Raw genomic sequence first — 20,860 nt, 5'->3', positions numbered from 1 at the left:
TCTGCTACGAGGAGTCGCCCGCCCACCACCTCCTTGACCTCGGAGACGGTGAAGTTGCCTCCCCGCAGCAGAATACCCAGGCCGGAGGAACGAGAGTCGTTTCCGCCCGACCAGATCGATGGCCCGTGGGACCACCATCGTGACCATTGCCTGTAGGAGCTGAGGTGCGGTATCGCACACTCCTGCAGAAACAACTGGTCAGCTTTGACCTTGGCTAGGTAGTCCAAGGTCGCAACACATCGCGTAGTAGATTTAATGCTACGCACATTTATGGATACAATCTTTAAACCCATTTTAAAGCATTTATTCTCCTACCAAACCCACTGTCTCTGAGAGTCCCAGACCTTTAGTCTGCTCCTTCATACCCGTAGTGAGCTCAAATTCCTTCACTTTGGATGGGCTGAGGTAGATCTCCTTGGCCGTGTTCTGCTCCAGTGGCATCTGGAGGTTCACGTAGAGAGCGGGTTTTGAGATGACCTTTGCTGGAGAAGCTTCTCCAAAACTCACCCCCTCTGGGGTGTTGCTGTTCCCGGCTTCCTGGAGCTGGGGTGCGATGATTGCCTCACTGCTCCCAGATTCCAGGGGCTGTGGTGCACTGGCCTCCTCAGGTTGCAGGCAAAGTTGGGGTGCGCTGGTCTCCTTGTTGTCTCCAATTTTCTGGAGCTCGGGTGTCTCGTCCTCCAACGCCCTGGAGCTTTGCCGCCTCTTCTGTCGGTGCCGCCCTGGCACTTCATCATCCGAAGAGCTGCTGCCCTTGTCATCCGTGTCGGATGGGAGACGCCTCTTGCCGCTTCTCTGGGAAACGCCTTTGCTTCTTCTTCGCTCCCTCTTACTTTTCTTGTTCTTGTTCTTCACCGTCCGCCACTCCCCCTGCTGCTTTTCCACTGCTGCCTCCTCCTCCATTGATTCGCTGTCCTGAGGACTGGGAGGTTCAGGGGGTAGTGCTGTTGGTTGGCTCTCTGTTGCCTCAATCTCTTTCTCCACCTTGTCTCTCTCTGTGTCCTCCTTTGTCCCGTTGAGCTCCCTGGGGGCCTTGGTGGTTGGAGTGACACGAACCAGAATTTTTTTTTTTTTTTTTTTTTTGTAAAAATATACTTTATTCATAAAATATCTTCAATCACATTCCAAACCATTTCAAAAACAACATTACAAGGGTACAATCCAGGTTTAACTTTTACAAAATGTATCACCAGGTGCATCAGTACAAACAATATTACAGTCATTTACAGCCTTTCATTTTGATCTGTACAGCCCGAGGGGCTCTAAACAGTTCCCAGTCTCTCGGTGCGCTGTGGTAGAAAGGTCTTAGACAGCGACCCTTCCCCATTGCGCCTTTGCGGCAGCTGCCCCAAGCTTTAGTGCGTCCCTCAGCACGTAGTCCTGGACTTTGGATTGTGCCAGTCCGCAACAATCGGTCGGGGACAACTCTTTGTGCTGGAAGACCAACAAGTTTCGGGCAGACCAAAGCGCCTCTTTCACCGAGTTGATGATCCTCCAGCTGCAGTCGATGTTTGTCTCGGTGTGTGTCCCTGGGAACAGCCCGTAGAGCACAGAGTCCTGTGTCACAGAACTGCTCGGGATGAACCTCGACAGCAACCACTGCATCTCTCTCCAGACTTTCTTTGCAAAGGCACAATCCACAAGGAGGTGAACAACGGTCTCTTCCCCACCACAGCCACCTCGAGGGCAACGTGCAGAGGGGGTGAGACTCCTGGCGTGTAGGAAGGATCTGACGGGGAGGGCCTTTCTCACCACCAGCCAAGCTACGTCTTGGTGCTTGTTGGAAACCAACGAACCACGAACCAGAATGCTTCTCAGTCACTTCTCACTACCGCCCTCTCTTGGGTGCTCTTCCTCCTGTTGAGTGCAAGGGTCCTTCTCCTCGATCCCCTTCTGAGTTGTGGTGACTACGCTGACTTCTCCCAGAATGCTTCTCAGTCACTCCTCACTACTGCCCTCTGTTGGATCAGCCATATTGAAACAATGCCCGACCAAAATCACTAAATAGGTACAGTGAACTACTCCTGCAACCATGGGATTTCCCTTTGTTTCCATTTCAAGTGGACACATGGAGAAAAATAGAGTAATTCCAACACAAATATCAAGGATGGTAAAAGGGCATCGGTCTGAAATGTTAACTTTGTTTCTCTCTCCACAGATGCTGCCTGACATGCTGAGTATTTCCAGCATTTTCTGTTTTTATTGCAGATATCCCGCAGCTGAAGTATTCAGCTTTTGCCTCAATTTCAAACAGGTTGTAATGTCCAGCCTGTACTTCTGGCATTTTCTGTTTTTATTACAAATATCAAAGAGTAGTTTTAAATGCATTTAAATATACTAATGGCTTGAATCAGGTTCATGAACGAAATGGCCACAAGCACTTCAGCTCACGAAAAATAGAAGAACGAAAAACTGCATTTTGGGAAGAAAAGGGCACAATGTTCCCAATGTTCTTCCTTGTTGCACTTCTGTGCTTGCTCCCCTGGCATTCAGGCAAATTAATCTCTTTATGACCAGAGTAAATCAGAGGCCCCTCTACTCTCCACCAATGATACGTCTCAACTTGAGCCTCAAAAGAGAGACTTAATAATCCTAATGGCCTCTCTTTATATGCACTGACAACCTGAGTAGTTTTGTATAGCTGACTCACGACTACAAAAAACCAAGTTGAAAACGCTCAAGTCCATATCACATCCTTACAGCCAAAAGGGTGAGAGAAGATATTACAATTTTATCAGCATGAACTAGATTAAAATCCAGGTCTCATTGGTGGAAGGAAATACATTTCCTAACCTACCCCACCTCATTGTCCTCCTTTGTGTATGAAAAAGACATGCAGCAACTATGAAAATATAACACTGCTCATAACCTCGTTTGAGTTTATGAATGACTATGAATCAACTGTGGACAACTGAATGGCCTACTCCAGATCTTACCCACTGCTGCTCTTGAGGAGCATGAAAGTAGCCTAAAAGGAACAACTGTCCTCCAATTTCTAGGAAGAATTCAAACATGATAGAAGGGAATATGCTGAGAACTGTTAACAACAGCAATAACTTGTAATAGATCATTGGAGTTCCTCCTGTTCGCAACTCTTGTCAGTAACATGTCCATACTCAAGGCCTCAGCAGAGGGAATCAAAACCCTATTTGAATTTTGGCAGTCCCAACATGGTTCACAGTAGAAATGAGTCAACCAAGCAAAACTACTCAGAATTGCACTAAACTGCTGACTGACAGTGACTGAGGCCATAAGAATGTGTCTTATTTTATAGAAAGGGGAATTCAAAAGTAACAATCCTGAAAATGGTCTTAGATTGCCTTTAATCTCCAGTTCATTATTAAAACAACAACTTGCATTTATATTATGCACCTTTAATCGAGCTTGACATCCCAAGAAATAGTGAAACAATTCACCGAGCACACTTGTACCCATTTTCTACATCCCCAGTGATGTATCATATTATAGGATAATTAGGTATTTGATTCAAACCGGAATTGGTTTTGAACTAAATACTTTTATTCCTTAGAGGGGATGGACCAGAATTTGTTGTCAAAATAATCAAAATGTTTATGATCAAAAAGTGCAGTAACTTCAAGCAAGAAGCAGATGCACAGATAAATGAGGATTTCCAAAAGTTGCTGTCCAAGTTATGTTGCTCCACTGTTAGTTTCACACAAACAGTATCTCACTGTCTGACTCATCATTGAAATACATTGAGTAACATAAAGTTGCTGTTTTGTGTGCTGGATACAAACTAAACTCACCAGAGAAAGTTTAGACTTGTCCATTTAACAAGATGAGAAATGTTAATTATTGCCTATCAACCTTCACTGGCACTGAAAAGGTAATTATTAGAAGTGTGAAATCTCATTTTAACTTTTGGTTTTATTTTTGATTTAAAAATATAAAATTTAATATATATTTTAAAACTTTTCCTTTAACTTTATATGGCACGAAGAAGTTCACTGTAACCTGTTGCAAGATATTCAATATCAGGTGAAACATATTCTTGCTCAGGATCAAGCTATGTTCATAAAACATATCATCACAGTTATTCCTTACCATGATCTTGGGTTTGATAACAAAATCTTTATGTCCTCCAACCTGGATATATTTCTTCATGAGACTAAAGTGGTTGAATCGACAAAGGAGTAAACCACTGCTATTTGTCCGTAGGTTGAAGTCAATGTCTTCACAGGTATACCTATTAGAAACAGAATGTTTTAATTCCTTATTTTTTCTCTCTACACAAGGGCCATTCACAGTAAAAGTTTCTTTGTACAATGATACAAACTGAGCTACTGCATAATCAATCTCTCTTCCAATGGCTAAAGGGTTTCAATTACCAGGATGGCAAACTTATTCCAACTTTTTTCCATTATTCCTGTCTGTGGCTTTTTTTCAGCCAGCTCCAGAATTCTGGATTTTTCCCTCCCAAATCGGGGCCGAAAAGCATCCGACGGGCTTTAAAAATTATGGCAGGACCCAAATCCGGCATTCCCGCACATCAATGTCCCTGCTTTGCTGGCATCTTTGAGGAAATGGACATTTCAGGTCTTCAGCAATTTTCCTTGAGTCGGGCTGGTTTTGGAAGGTGATGTGAATCACACCAGCTCAGAGATGTCATTGACCATGGTCGGGAACCGTATGAAAGGTGAGTTCATCTTCACATCATAATGAAGTGCAGTATCAGGATTTATATATGTTTTTAATATAGTGAGTGATGCTAGGGCTTTTTATTTTGAGAAGGTAAGTGACCGTTAAAGAATGTGGCTACCAGGTTGTCACTTCTGACATCTGGCAGGCTGTCAGTGTAATGAATAGCATTGTGAAAGTAGAAAAGTCTTTAGATGTATTTGATTGCATTATCCATTGGATAAAATGCTATTCTGAATTGTACAACGGTGAAATACAGAGATGATGGTGTGAAATGTGCCCAGAGCTTAAATTATTTTCTTGAAGTTCAGCTCAGCCCTCTGTTTGGCTGTTTCAAAGCTTTGAACTGGCCAGGTGGCTGAACTGAACTTCAAAAATAGTGAAAGCTCAGCCACCTGTCAAAGCTTTGACAGATGGCTAAGCTTCTGGCTGTCTTCACAGGCTTTAACGGATTCAGCTCAGAAGGGTTTGTTGACACAGTTGTTCAATGAACTCTCATTATGAATGCTTGGCTGAACTATAAACCTATTAATAGAGTCTGCTCAGCAGGGGTTGTTGACCCAACTGGCAAGTGGAATGTGAGATCGGTTATTTTGATAGATTTATGAACTGTTAAGATAATTGTGTTTTTGCAAATGAATTTTCAAGTAATGCTTATTTATTTTGACAGATTTACGAGCTACTCAAAGATTGATAGGCTCGTGAATTCTGTTTGGAATGATTACTGGATGAGTGGGCTGGGAGTATGGGGGCTCAGGGGTTATGGTGGGTGGGGAGTACGGGAGTTGAGAGGGTCATGAGGTTGAAAGTTGGTTGTGAGGGTAAGCTGGTATAGGGCATGAGGGGGGTTTGGGAGGTGAGTGGGTAAGGAGATGAGGGTTAATGGGCTTCACACTCATCTTCACAAGTGGGCTGAATTCTCAGTGAATGGAGGTGATTGACAGCTTTATGAGGTTGTAATAAGTTATTCTTTCTTTGATGTGCTTTTTCATTTCCTGTTTATTTATTTTGACAAGATTAGGAGGTGTTAAGAAAATTAAAGCTTTGTCTTTGATATTATGAATGGCTGTGTTTCAATTACACTTTTAAGAGGTTATGCATTTTTTATAACTGCATTTTTTTCCAAAGGAGATTTTTAAAGTGTATTTGTTTATTTTGTCAATTTCAGGAGCATTTTAAAGGCTTGTCAGGCTTACCAATGGCTCATTGGTTCTGTACATAGAACACTGGAAGAGTGGGTATGGAGGATGCATGGGGGCATGGAAGGGATATGGAATAGGCATGGGGAGCTTGAGAAGGCATGGAGGGTTTATGAGGGGCATGGAGGGGAGCTGGGAGATATGGGCACATGGAGGGGTAATGAGGATATGAGGGGGCATTGGGAGTAGATAGAGCAGTGAGGGTGAGGGTTAGGGGTCTAACAACCATGTGTAGGACCGGTACGGTGTCCCAGCGAACCATGGCAGGCCTTCCAACCAGCCCACTTCACTACCCAGACACCTTAATCACTGTCTCGATCTTCCATTTTAACTAGCGGTCCGAGTAGGGAAGCCATTGTGGCTTTCCCATTAGGGAAATTTAGCAGGATGAGGAATTGTGGGCTGGAAGAGAGTCATACAGTTGTGCTTTTTTGCTTTTCTCAAAGAACCTGGACTCCAACAGATTCCATAAGGAAAACTGAGACCTCCCTTGCCTTGCCTTGGCTCCCCCACCATCCCTAATGATCTTCCCATAACATAGATGAGTGTCAAGAATAGTTCCATCAGTCTCTGCCACCAGCCTCTTGCTAGTTCATAATCCACTCATGCATACCGGCAAGCTGCTTCTTCCGGCCAGTTGCAATCAGCTGGAGTATGCAGAGGAGACCTGAGACTTCAAACCATCCCAGTCTTATGCTGCCAAGTTCAGGATGGTTTATTGCTACTGAATGAGCAAATAATCTTCCCAGTGTCTTCATGAGCAGGTTACCACACACAAATTCTTTTGACTACCAAGCTCAGCATATTCTTGGCCCTGATTACCAGAGTTACTCCAATGCTTTCTTTATGCAATTATGGTCTGGAGTCACTCAAGAACAAGCACAATTAACTCTGCTGTTCTTTCACAAAATCACTGCCAAACTCCCAGCTTCACTACTTGCTACCTGCAGACAGATCTCATAGCAGTTACCAGCTATGTAACTTAAAACAGCTAGCTGAATTAAGATGCAAAATGCCAAATCTTACCGTTACAATGAATAAGCTCTAATGATTGTTAAACTTTGAACCCTGATAATGTAAAGATCCTAATCTAATGATCAATACGTTATTTTATTCTGCTCTATCACTTTTTTTGCTCACTCGAGCAATGGCTGATTGTAAAACATACCTCAATTTGGCTCCTGGCTGTGATAGAAGTTGATTTGAAATAAATGAATAAATCTTTGAAGAAATTCCAATTGTTAATTGTGTGAAACTTACCTGTTCAGATCATACTGTACATTCTGCGTAAGATCAACATTCAACAATATAAAGTCATGTATGTGACAGCGAGAGAATGGTGTCTTCAGTTTGCTAGCATTCAACTTGCTGTTCCATTTTTGAATTCCACAGAGCGCGTAATGAGTAATCTTTGGTGTGGCCTCAATATGCAGCATTATGGTCTTCAAGGAAACATTCTTTGTGGAAATTGTGGGTTCCTTTGTTTCACTGTTTAAAAGAATTGTTACGTCAATTGCTTGTACAGGGCCATTTCATTTCACACATTCACATTCCAAACCCCACAGCAGTTTTTGCAAATTAAATAATCTAAGTTTCACCTCATTGCAGTCTCTGAATTCTTGTCAATCATAAAGTGGCTGCAGCATTTGTTTATATAACATTGAATTACTTTGTGATGCAAAGTTTGTTTGTAAACTTGGTTTAGATGTTTCAGAGAGAAGCAAGAGGTGCTTATATAAATGCAAATTCTCTAATCTCCCCTTTTGTCTGTTACACAATGGGCAGAATTTAATGCCCACCCCAAGGCAAGGTTGGAGGTGGGGAATTTAATCAGGCCAGGGGGGTTCGTGGATGGCCTTCGTGCCCCACCACCAATTGAGGCCCTTGGATGGGCATTAATTCCTACCATCCTGCCCCTGCTGGTATTCAACCAGCGGTGGATACAACAGTTGCCACATGCGGAGCCCAAGAAACAAACCCTGTCAAGTTTCTAGTGGGGTCCCGGGGGGTGGGGTAGGCACTCAGAGCCTTATCGAGAGACCTGGATTCAGAAAGGTTGAGGGGGAGAGGGGTGGTGCTGAAAGCCACCCTCATGCCCTTGCTGCCGACACCCACCCCTACTACCCACGCAACCCACACTCTGTGACCCCCATCCTGCCCTCACTCATCTGTAGCCTGGGGATCCTCGGTGATCTTGGGCCTGTGATGTCAGCAGCTGCCATTGCTCCCACTGGCACTGCCTGCTGGCCTCTGATTAGCCAGCAGCTCCAGGGGATCGGAATTTCTGCCTGCAGGGTCCCTGATCCCGGAAAAAGCCCATGCTGGCCACTTAAGTGTCTGATTGGCACTTAATAGGGCAGGCCTTCCCCAAAGGAGGCAACACGGTACTCTCTGATTCCCACTGCTTAGATTAAATTCCATCACATGTGTGGGTGGGATATTGTGGTATAGTGTCTTAAAAAGTTTGCATCATATATTGGAAGATGGAGTCTTTAGACACTAGTCTTTCACCTCTAGTACCGACATCAAATTCAGCCTCGGCTAAAAGGACGTAAGGACTAAATGGAATAAGTTTGGACAGTCACAATCCAGCTCCCAGTGGGCATAAATCTTGTTATATTGTTCATAAAGAGTTAGGAACTAAATGTTAAGAGAATGCACATCCAGGGTGCCACATTTACTGCTGCACTGAAGTCAGGTGCCAAGCAACAATATATCAGTCCACCAGCCAGTAGGAAATACACTCAAAGCTCCAGCATTTTTAGTCCAAAAGTGTGATTATTTTGAATTCTGGGAACCAGAAGACATAACATGGTGGTAGGTGCTGTGAGTAAGACCTTAACATTTCAAATGGATTTAATTCCAAATTAGATTGAAAAAAATCAACCCGAATTCATGCCAGATAGAGAAAAACTGAGTGAGTTGTATGAAAATGAAATGGCCATGATGAATTGGGAGGCTGATGATGTCATAGAGGCATTTGAGAAATTTAAACAAAAGTGCAGACTGACATTCAGTAATTGGACCCTAAAAGACACCAAGAGGAGGAAAGAATAAACTGCATTCTTTTATGGGCATGAGAGAAGGTGTTTGATTTGTTTAATAGCTGGGAGATGAGTGAGGATGACAGTAAAAACTCAAAGTTTTTGAAAAATTCAGCACACATCTCCAGCCAATATCAAATCATCAGATGCACCAATATGAATTCCAAGCCTGAGGCTGGAACCAGATGAGACTATTGACAATTTCTTAACAAGATTGAAAAATGCAGCCAGAAAATGTAAATTCAAGGAAACAAGTGAAAGGCTGATAGATCAGCTCTGCACACCCTTAAGTACAGAAGATTTGATTGGCACATGAAACAGCAACAAAAGAATGCAGACCATATAGGGAGAAAGATTTGCAGAAGCTGTGGATGACCACATGAGTTCAGAGACAAAAGGAAATGTGCCACATATAGGCCCGATCACTGGGAAGAGATGTATAAAAGAGAAGATGGCAAGTGAGTTACCAGAGGCAGAGCAACAAGGAAAAAAATGAGAATGAAAAGAAACCAAAACATCCATACTCTGGAAGATGACTACGGCTGGAATTTTCCGGCCCCGTTGGTGTCAGGCATCATGGCGTGTGGGTAGGGGGACATTATGGTGAGAAGGCGCGAGAGTTGTCGGGAGCTGAAGAGAAGCGCGAGAGTCGTCGGGAGCTGAAGAGAAGCGCGAGAGTCGTCGGGAGCTGAAGAGAAGCGCGAGAGTCGTCGGGAGTTGAAGAGAAGCGCGAGAGGAGCCGGGAGCTGAAGAGGAGCGCAAGAGGAGCTGGGAGCTGGAGGAGCGCGAGAGTCGTCGGGAGTTGAAGAGGAGCGCGAGAGGAGCCAAGAGCTGAAGAGGAGCGCGAGAGGAGCCGGGAGCTGGAGGAGCGCGAGAGGAGCCGGGAGCTGGAGAGGAGCGCAAGAGTCATCGGGAGTTGAAGAGGAGCGCGAGAGTCGTCGGGAGTTGAAGACGAGCGCGAGAGTCGTCGGGAGTTGAAGACGAGCGCGAGAGTCGTCGGGAGTTGAAGACGAGCGCGAGAGTCGTCGGGAGTTGAAGACGAGCGCGAGAGTCGTCGGGAGTTGAAGACGAGCGCGAGAGTCGTCGGGAGTTGAAGACGAGCGCGAGAGTCGTCAGGAGTTGAAGACGAGCGCGAGAGTCATCGGGAGTTGAAGAGGAGCGCGAGAGTCGTCGGGAGTCGGGAGTTGAAGAGGAGCGCGAGAGGAGTCGGGAGTTGAAGAGGAGCACGAGAGTCGTCGGGAGTTGAAGACGAGCGCGAGAGTCGTCGGGAGTTGAAGAGGAGCGCGAGAGGAGTCGGGAGTTGAAGAGAAGCTGGGAGAGCAGGGGTGACTGAGGGAGTTCGGTGAGGAAGGAACGAGGTGATCCTTTGAGTACCGCGAGTATGGCCAGGTAAGCATTTACTACTTTTATTGCTTATAGTTTTTAAGGTCTTATTTAGTGGTTCATCATTTGTAGGGGCTATATTCTGTAACAACGAGGAGCGGGGAAGAAGGGCCCGAGAGTAATTGATATTAAGTATCTTCCAAAAGGTTTAATTTAATTTAAAGGGGTGAGTCACGGCAGGAGAGCTCAAAGCTGTGGTGTGCTGCTCCTGCTTTATGTGGGAAGCCGGGAGCATTTCCAGTGCCCGGGGCCAGCATGTGTGTAGGAAGTGTCTCCAGCTGCAGCTCCTGGAAGCACAGGTTTTGGAGTTGGAGCGGCAGCTGGGGACACTGTGGAGCATCCACAAGGTGGAGAGTATTGTGAATAGCACGTATAGAGAGGTGGCCACACTGCAGGCTAAGAGTCCACAGGCAGGAAGGGAATGGGTGACGACCAGGCAAAGCAAGAGGGCGAGGCAGGTAGTGCAGGAATCTCCTGTGGCTATTCCGCTGCAAAACTAATATACCGCTTTGGATACTGTTAGGGGGAATGGCCTCTCAGGAGAAAGCAGCAACAGCCAAATTCATTGCACCACGATTGGCTATGCTGCACAGGCAAGGAGTAAAAAGTGTGGGAATGCAATATTTATAGGGGATTCACTTGTAAGGGGAATAGATAGACGTTTCTGTGGCAGCAAACCAGATTCCAGGATGGTATGTTGCCTCCCTGGTGCTAGGGTCAAGGATGTCTCAGAGTGGCTAGAGGACATTCTGAAGGGGGAGGGTGCACAGCCAGTGGTCGTGGTATACATTGGTACAAACGATATAGGTTAAAAAAAGGGATGAGGTCCTAAAAGCAGAATTTAGGGAGTTGGGAAGTAAGTTGAAAAGTAGGACCTCAAAAGGTAGTGATCTCAGGATTACTACCAGTGCCACGTGCCAGTCAGAGTAGAAATAGCAGGATATATCGGATGAATACGTGGCTGAAGAGATGGTGTGAAAGGGAGGGTTTCAGATTCCTGGGGCATTGGGACCGGTACAAACTGGATGGGTTACACCTGGGCAGGATGTCCTAGGGGAACATTTGGTAGAGTGGTTGGGGTGGATTTAAACTAAAATGGCAGGGGGATGGGAACCTATGCAAGGAGTCAGAGGAAGGGGAATCAAAGACAAAAACAAAAGACAGAAAGCGGAATAAGAAAAGTGATAGTCAGAGAAATCAAGGGCAAGAATCAAACAGGGCCTTAGTGAAAAATAGTGGGAACGGGACAAGTAATGTTAAAAAGACAAGCCTTAAGACTTTGTGCCTTAACATGAGGAACATTCACAATAAAGTGGATGAATTAACCACGCAAATAGATGTAAACAAGTATGATATAGTCGGGATTACGGAGACATGGCTACAGGGTGTCCAGGGATGGGAACTGAACATCCAGGGGTATTCAGTATTTAGGAAGGATAGACAAAAAGGAAAATACGGTGGAGTTACATGCTGGTTAAAGAGGAAATTAACGCAAAAGTGAGGAAAGATATTAGCTCCGACGATGTGAAATCTGTATGGGCAGAGCTGAGAAACACTAAAGGGCAAAAAACGTTAGCGGGGGTTGTATATAGACACCCAAACTGTAGTGGTAATGTTTGGAATGGCATTAAACAGGAAATTAGAGACGCATGCAATAGAGGAACATCTGTAATTATGGGTGGCTTTAATCTGCATATAGATTGGTCAAATCAAATTAGTTACAATACCATAGAGGGGAATTCCTGGAGTGTATACGGGATGTTTTTCTGGACCAATACATTGAGGAACCAATGAGAGAACAGGCCATCCTCGATTGGGTATTGTGTAATCAGAAAGGAATAATTGGCAATCTAGTTGTGCAAGGCTCCTTGGGGTTGAGCGACCATAATATGATAGAATTCTTCATCAAGATGGAGAGTGATGTAGTTGATTCTGAGGCTTGGGTCCTGAATCTTAATAAAGGAAACCATGATGGTATGAGGCATAAGTTGGCTATGATGGATTGGGAAACGTTACTTAAAGGGATGGCGGTGGATAGGCAATGGCAAACATTCAAAGAGTGCATGGGTGAACTGCAACAATTGTTTATTCCTGTCTGGCACAAAAGTAAAACAGGAAAGGTGGCTAAACTATGGCTTACAAGGGAAATTAGAGATAGTATTAGATGCAAGGAAGAGGCATACAAATTGGCCAGAAAAAACAACAGACCTGAGGATTGGGAGCAGTTTAGAATTCAGCAAAGGAGGACTAAGGGATTGATTAAGAAGGGGAAAATAGAGTACGATAGTAAGCTTGCAGAGAACATAAAAACTGACTGTAAAAGTTTCTATAGGTATGTGAAGAGAAAAAGATTGGTGAAGGCAAATGTAGATCCCTTACAGTCAGAAACAGGGGAATTTATAATGGGGAACAAAGAAATGGCTGACCAACTAAATACATACTTTGGTTCTGTCTTCACAAAGGAGGACACTAATAACATACCAGAAATGTTGGGGGACACAGGGTTTAGTGAGAGGGAGGAACTGAAAGAATCAGTATTAGTAGGGAAATGGTGTTGGGGAAATTGATAGGATTGAAGGCCGATAAATCCCTGGGGCCTGATCATCTACATCCCAGTGTACTTAAGGAAGTGGATCTAGAAACAGTGGATGCATTGGTGGTCATCTTCCGAGATTCTATAGACTCTGGAACAGTTCCTACAGATTGGAGGGTATCTAATGTAACCTCACTATTTAAAAAGGGAGGCAGAGAGAAAACAGGGAATTATAGACCAGTTAGCCTGACGTTGGTAGTGGGAAAATTCTAGAGTCCATTATAAAAGATTTAATAGCTGAGCACATGGAAAACAGTGGCAGAATCGGACAGAGTCAGCATGGATTTATGAAAGGGAAATCATGCTTGACAAATCTACTGGAATTTTTTGAGGATGTAATTAGTAGAGTTGATGAAGGGGAGCCAGTAGATGTGGTTTATTTGGACTTTCAGAAGGCTTTCGACAAAGTCCCATATAAGAGATTGGCGTGTAAAATTAAAGCGCATGGGTTTAGGGGTAGTGTATTGAGATGGATAGAAAACTGGTTGGCAGACAGGAAATAAAGAGTAGGAATAAACGGGTCTTTTTCCAAATGGCAGGCAGTGACTAGTGGGGTACTGCAGGGATCAGCACTGGGACCCCAGTTATTCACAATATATATTAATGATTTAGATGAGGGAATTAAATGTAATATCTCCAAATTTGCAGATGACACAAAGCTGAGTGGGAGGGTGAGCTGTGAGGTGGATGCAGAGATGCTTCAGTGTGATTTGGTAAGTGGACAAACGCGTTGCAGATGCAGTATAATGTGGATAAATGTGAGGTTATCCATTTTGGTAGCAAAAATAGGAAGGCAGGTTATTATCTGAATGACCATAAATTGAGAGAGGGGAATGTGCAACGAGACCTGGATGTTCTTGTACACCAGTCGCTGAAGGTAAGCATGCAGGTGCAGCAGGCGGTAAAGAAGGCAAATGGTATGTTGGCCTTCATAGCCAGAGGATTCGAGTACAGAAACAGGGATGTCTTGCTGCAATTGTACAGGGCCTTGGTGAGACCACGCCTGGAATATTGTGTGCAGTTTTGGTCTCCTTATCTGAGGAAGGGTGTTCTTGCTATAGAGGGAGTGCAGCGAAGGTTTACCCAACTCATTCCTGGGATGGCGGGACTGACATATAAGGAGAGATTGAGTCGATTAGGATTGTATTCGCTGGAGTTCAGAAGAACGAGGGGGGATCTTATAGAAACCTATAAAATTCTAACAGGACTAGACAGGGTAGATGCAGGAAGGATGTTCCCGATGGTGGGGGAGTCCAGAACCAGGGGTCACAGTCTGAGAATATGGGGTAGACCATTTAGGACTGAGATGAGGAGAAATTTCTTCACCCAGAGAGTGGTGAGCCTCTGGAATTCATGACCACAGAAAGTAGTTGAGACCAAAACATAGTATGCTTTCAAGAAGGAATTAGATATAGCTCTTGGGGCAAAAGGGATCAAAAGGTATGGGGAGAAAGCAGGAGCAGGCTATTGAGTTGGATGATAAGCCATGATCATAATGAATTGCGGAGCAGGCTCAAAGGGCTGAATGGCCTTCTCCTGCTCCTAGTTTCTATGTTTACATTTTGGTGGGAGTGCAGCCGACTCCAGCATGCGCCCGCTAAAAGGAATATCGCGATGGCACGCGATGACGTCGGTCGCAAACCCGACGTTATCGTGCGTCATTTTACGCATCGTCGTGTTGGGCCCGCCTCCTCACGCCGACCAGATGATCCTGCCCTTCAGCATATAGTAATAATCCCTGCCTGCGGAATCATCCACCCAGGCTAGATCATCTGGGCATGTCGGCGTTGTTTCACAACTGCACCAAAGTGACATGTATTGGTGAGCTGCATGTCGGTCAGGACTTTGAAGTTTGTTTGCCTACCTTGCTTCGGTCAGCACTCGCAGTCATCAGCGCCAGGCTTCACAGGCAGCACCACATCACTTTTAGGGGGGTCATGGGCAGGTGTCTACCTACCAGACCAGCCATAAGGTGGGGATGGGTTTTCAATGGCTCCAGGGCGAGGGCTTGCTTGGGGAAGGGGGAGCAGTGGCCTCAGGCAAGGGGAGAGGCTGCAGGGCTAGGGCTGTACTGGGGAAGGGGGTATTCCCAGGGTGTGTGTGGGGGCACATGTTGATCTGTGCAAGTGGCCTCAAGATGGTGAGGGCTGAGGAGGCAGTCTCCAGGGGAGATGAGGCCAGATGAAGATGTGAGGGTGTGTGAGAGAGAATGAGTGGTGATGTCCCTTGGGCTGGCAGTGAGTGAGATGCCAGTGAATATGTGATGGCCTTGTGAGTGTGTGAGTTTAGAATGATGAGATGGTTGCCTTACCCTGGGAGCACGGATGAGATCATTCATCCTCTTTTTGCACAGGTTGGTCGACCTCTTGTGTGCAGCATTGGCACTGACCACCTCTGCTACCACCTCGCAAGCTGCAGTGGTGAGACTGATGGGCCTCCTGCAGCTAGAACAGGGGTAGAGGACATTGTGGTGGGCCTCCACGGTGTCAAGAAGGCTCCCAGGGACGTGTCACTGAATCGAGGGGCTGCACTCTTCTTGGTTTTTGGGGCCATGTCTTCACCGGATCAGTCCTGCTGCAAGCATTGAGAAGTGTGCACACGGCTGCAGTTTAAATATGGTGCCCTGCATGAGGAAGTGGCAAAGCAATGGCATGGCGTGTAAATCGGAGGCCGCCCACAAGCGAGACAGCGTGTTTCCCGCAGTTGCATAATTCATGAGGTGGAATGGGACGAAACGGTGTGAAACCCGTCATTGCATCCGGCGGGTTAAATGACTTTTTTCACGCCTGCTACCACACTTTGTGCAACTCTGGGACAACTCCACCCTACGAGTTTGAGAACACAATAGGCATAAGAACTATACAACTGCATGAAATGGCTGGGTGTGACAGCTTCCGAGAAAATAAGGTCACACAACCATTCAGATCAGGAAGAGGGTGAGATATAAACTCACGACCATAAATCTGAAACTGAAGCTTGATACCAGAGCACAGAATAACATCATCCCACTCAGACTATACCAGAATATTTCTCCTGAAAATTTGAAAGAAAATGCTTACCCAAGGGAAGATGACCTGAAACCCAGCAATGCCATGCTAATGGCAGATGGGGGAACTGAGATTTAATGGGGAAAATTTTTCCCCTGTTGGGGGGAAGCGCAGGAGCGGGTGTGGGCAGGCATGCCTCCGATCGGGGGCACGCTGCCATTTTACGTGGGTGAGCCAATTAAGGCCCTCCCAGCGTGACGTCTGCCAGGAAGCGCTATGCACTCCCTGTGCAGGCGGGGGGGGTTCCCTCAGCCGAGAGTGTGCCCGAAAGAGCGCACTGATCTCCCTTATGCCCGCCTGTGGATGAGGTTTCATGCTTTCTCTTAAGCCTGCCAGGACTCCCGGCCTGCCACCAACCCTAAGGTTGGACAGGCAGGTCCATTTATGAGGTTAATCACTTTTTAAATGGCCTCAATAGGCCATTGACAGGTTGGTGGGCGTGTAGCTGACTCGGCTGCGCCCCCGCCAATCTGAAAATGGAAATGACGTGGGGTGACGTTGAGAGTTCCACCTGACATCATCCTGCGTCATTTTATGCGTCGGCGAGCGGGCCCCGCCCCCCGCCTGGAAGATCCTCCCCAATGGCTAGGAACAACCCAAATCAGAGGGACACACAAAGGAAAAGATGTTAACTGTATGATCTATGTCGCTGAAACAGATGGACCTGCTCTCCTGAGGTTGAGCTATTGCGAAGAGTTGTAGCTGATCACAGTAACCATGAGATGAAGGAGGTGACACTGAGGGTTGAAGGTGGTACACCCATTAAAAAGCGCTCTCCAATCAGAAGTAAGGAAGATTTGGTACAAATGTATCCAGAGTGTTTCGATGAGATGGTTGGATGCTTTAAGATTTTGAGTATCACATCACCATTGACCCAGTAATGAAACTAGTGATTCATCCCACATGTAAAGTACCCATACAATTTAAAGAAAAGCTCCAAGAGATGGAAGAAAAGAAAGTGATCACCAGAGTCACAGAGCCTACCCAATGGGTAAATTCCATCGTGGTAAGAGAGAAGTCAAATGGACGGCTAAACATTTGCCTGGATCCCAAAGATCTTAATTAAGCAATAAAGAGGAATCACCAACCTAATTCAACACTGGAAGAGATCATGGCAGCAATGGCAGGGGTAAACATTTTCAGCAATTTGATGCCAGAAATGGCTATTGAAATGTGAAGCTTGACTCGCTGTTGACAACATTCAACACTCCTTCTGGATGGTACACATTCCTGCTCTACTGTTCGGCCTTAAAGTGGACCAGGATGTGTCCCAGCAGAAGCCAGGTGAGGCATACAGAAGATGTAAAGGAGCAGTCAGCACAGCTGATGAACATAGTATTTAGAAGCAGGAGTAGGCTATTCAGTCCTTCAAGCCTGCTCTGCCATTCATTAAGATCATGGCTGGTCTGACTGTGGTCTCAACTCCTCTTTTCTCTCCATAACTCTTGACTCCCTTATCCATCAAAAATCTGTCTAACTCTGCCTTGAATAAATTCAATGACCCATCCTCCACTGCTTTCTAGGGAAGAGCATTCCACATACTAACAACTCTTGGGGAGAAAAAAATTCTCCTCATCGCCATCTTAAAGGGGAGACTTCTTATTCTTAAACTGTATCCCCTCGTTCTAGTCTGCCCTAGAAGTGGAAACATCCTCCCCATATCTACTCAATTGAGGAATTCCAGACCTATGGTGTAGATGCAAAAGATCATAACTACCATCTACATGGAGCCATAGAGAGAACCAGGAAAGTTGGGATCAAGATATATACAGACAAACACATTGTGAAGATGACAGAATGCCAATTCTTCAGAATGGTGCACACACCTGATGGAATCAAGCTGTGTCCTCAAAAAGTCACAGCTATTTCAGAGATGGAAGCTCCAAGAAACAAGAATTGAGATGTTTCCATGGTTTGATCTAGTACATGAGTTCTTTCATTCCTCATGTATCAGAACACACAGCAAACCTATAAGAGCATATGAGAGATGTTGAGTACCATGTTGAGAACCACATGAGAGCAGTTTCAACAAACTCAAAAGGCAGTATGCAAGGAGACACGTCTGTCATACTACAACAGAGAGAAATCTGTCACTCTGTAGACACAATGGGCCAAATGGTCTCCTTCTGCACCACGACAATTCTGTGATTCTGTAAGCAGATGCTTCTACAAAAGAACTGGAGCAGCCCTGATCCAAGAGGGAAAACTGATAGCATTCTCATCCAAAGTGCTAACATCACCTCAGACCAGGTACGTCAACTTAGAAAGAGAACTTTTGGCAGTTGAGTATGGATGTCAGAAACTCCATACAAATTTCTATGGGAGAAAGTTCATGAATGATCATTGTCCATTAGAGTAGATCTACAAAAAAAAAGTTGGTGTAGAGCACCAACAAGACTGCAGGTGTTAGTCTTAAGGACTCAGAGTTATGACTTCACCCTGAAATACAAGCCAGGAAAAGAAATGGTGCTAACAGATGCCCTAACTTGTCACCACAGGAGAGATAACATGCAAAGCCAAATGAATGGGTGATTGGAATTTAAAGGCCAATATTGAAAGACAAAGCACTCTTTGACAGGTAAGGAAAGAGAGCTAAATCAGAAAGTTTAGGCAACTACAGAAGAAGGTTTCCAGAAACATACAACATCCCAAGATGGAAAGCTAGATTCACAGAATAAAGTCGCTGACCTGGAAAGACTGAAGGCTGAGCAGGAAATAACGTAGCAAGCTGAAAAGGAGCATATGGAAGAGAAACCATATGCTGTACAGTTAGCAGAGGAGGGAGGCATCCAAGAGGGAGATCCTGAACCTCAGGTCAAAACTTCAACAGCAAGTGTTTCAAATAGAAGAACTTGAAAAAGAAAAGAATGGCAGTGCTGTGTTCAGACAGCAAATTACTGGACTGCAGATGCAGTTTAACACTTTATCACAAGCAGAGAATGATTTACTGGAGACCAGTAATAAACTGCGAGAAATGCTGGAGTGTTTAAAAGAGGAAATACATGGGCGGGAGGATTTTTCCCTCGTCGGGCAGGCTCGTCAGGGAACGGTTGGGAAGCCGACCGCCACCCACGATCAGGGCCAAACTGCGATTTCACGCCGGCGGGCCAATTAAGGCCCGCCCAGGGTAAGTCTGGGTTGGGAGGGGGAGGAGGGCGAGCGCGAACTTCGCACATGCACACAAGTGTGCACCGGAAAAGGACCCTGAGGCACAGAGATGCCTCAGGGAACTGAAGAGTTCTGAAAACTAACAATAAAGACTTTTGAAATGATAAAAAATATGTCCCCTCATGTGACTCTGTCGCATGAGCAGGGGCCTGTTAAATATAAGTGTTAAAAGTTTTAATTTTTAAAAAATCATTGGTCAAAGCCTCATCCCGTCTGTGGGTGAGGTTTCGCCAAAAATGCAAAGGCCGCTTGTCCTTTTTGCCTGCCCGCCAACCGCAGGGTTGGATGGGCAGCGAAAAATTTACATCAATTACACTGTTCATGGCCTTAATAGGCTAATTGTTATGAGAATGTACTTTCAGGTGCTACATTTACTGCTGCACTGCAGTCAGGTGCCAAGCAACATGTATCAGTCCACTAGCCGCATGGGGAACTGTATGAAATACACTCAATTAAGCTGCAGGATTTGGAGTCTGAAACTTTGATTATTTCCAATTCTGGGAACCAGAAGGCATCACAGCTCTACAGCACAAAACTGCCTAAATTTAGAAATAAAATGCTGAAAAAACTCAGCAGGTCTGGGGCAGCATCTGTGGAGAGAGAAACAGAGTTAACATTTCAACTCCCTTTGACTCTTCTTTGGAACTGCCTGAATTTAGCATTAACTTAATAAATGTCTCTCAGGTTGGTGTTGGGGAAGGAAACTGTTAAGATTCATGCAGTAAAGGATTTTCCTTTGATGTTGGGACAGAGGCTTTATTTTGGTCCATTATTGGTGGCCATGGCTTTAGCTGCTAATGCCCAAAGCTCTGGAATTCCCTCCCTAAAACTCTCCACCTCTTTCCTCTGTTAAGTTGCTCCTTAAAACCTATTTTTTGACAAAGCTTTTGGTCATCTGCCTTATTATCTCCCTATGTGGCTTGATGTCAAAATTTGCTTCACAATGCTCCTGTGAAGCACCTTGGGATGTTTTATTATGTTAAAGGCACTATATATAAAAGCTGTTACAGTTGTTGTTATTTAATTCTACTAGACTTAATCTAGGAATGTTTGATGCTGGATTCTTGAAATGGAAAATGCTCGCCCATCCCCAGCAACATTTCTCTCCTCGACTTAGCAAATTTTTAAAAAATAATAAAATGGAGGATACAGAGTCGAAAGATCTCAAATTCTGTATGATGTGAATGAATGCAGTTTTATGTTTCAGTCTTGCATTGTAGAAACAGATACTTCAAAAGTGCAACGAGAGTATACTTAGCTTCAGTTTCTGTACAGATTTGGCAGACAGTTTTGTTAAAAAACCAACTGCTGTCAGTGTTTAGAAAGCTCTAAACCTATACTCTGGCAGTGTCAGGTGCTGGTTTTGTGAAAGGGAAATCATGTTCAACAAACTTATTGGAGTTCTTTGAAGAAGTAACATGTGCTGTGGATAAATGGGAACCAGTGGATGTACTATAAGATTTCCTGAAGGCATTTGATAAAGTGCCAAAGATTATTGTGGAAAATAAAAGCTCTTGGTATGGGGGTAACATATTAGCATGGATAGATGATTGGCTGGCTAACAGGAAGCAGAGAATAGGCATAAATGGATCTTTTTCAGGTTGGCAAGATGTAACAAGTGGCGTGCCACAGGGATCAGTGCTGGGACCTCAACTGTTTACCATTTATATAAGGAACTTGGATGGGTGGGATGGTTGCCAAATTTGCTGATGACACAAAGTTAGGTAGAAAAGTAAGTTGTAAAGAGGACAAAAGAAGGCTACAAAA

At 44.9% G+C, this 20,860-nt stretch overlaps 1 protein-coding gene across 2 annotated transcripts in view; it reads right to left on the bottom strand.

Moving 5' to 3' along the window:
* The window catches only part of greb1l (GREB1 like retinoic acid receptor coactivator), a 410,899-nt gene that overhangs the window by 23,772 nt on the left and 366,267 nt on the right, over nt 1-20,860 (bottom strand). For both annotated transcript variants that reach the window (XM_078540619.1, XM_078540620.1), the window contains exons 29-30: nt 7,119-7,346; nt 4,066-4,207 (exon numbers count right to left, since the gene is read on the bottom strand). In XM_078540619.1, the coding sequence (XP_078396745.1) occupies nt 4,066-4,207; nt 7,119-7,346 (370 nt within the window). The remainder of the gene's footprint in view (nt 1-4,065; nt 4,208-7,118; nt 7,347-20,860) is intronic.

Source organism: Cetorhinus maximus, chromosome 4, assembly GCF_964194155.1.
Source record: "Cetorhinus maximus chromosome 4, sCetMax3.hap1.1, whole genome shotgun sequence".
NCBI classification, from domain to species: domain Eukaryota; kingdom Metazoa; phylum Chordata; class Chondrichthyes; order Lamniformes; family Cetorhinidae; genus Cetorhinus; species Cetorhinus maximus.
This window is presented reverse-complemented; position numbering and strand designations above follow the sequence as displayed.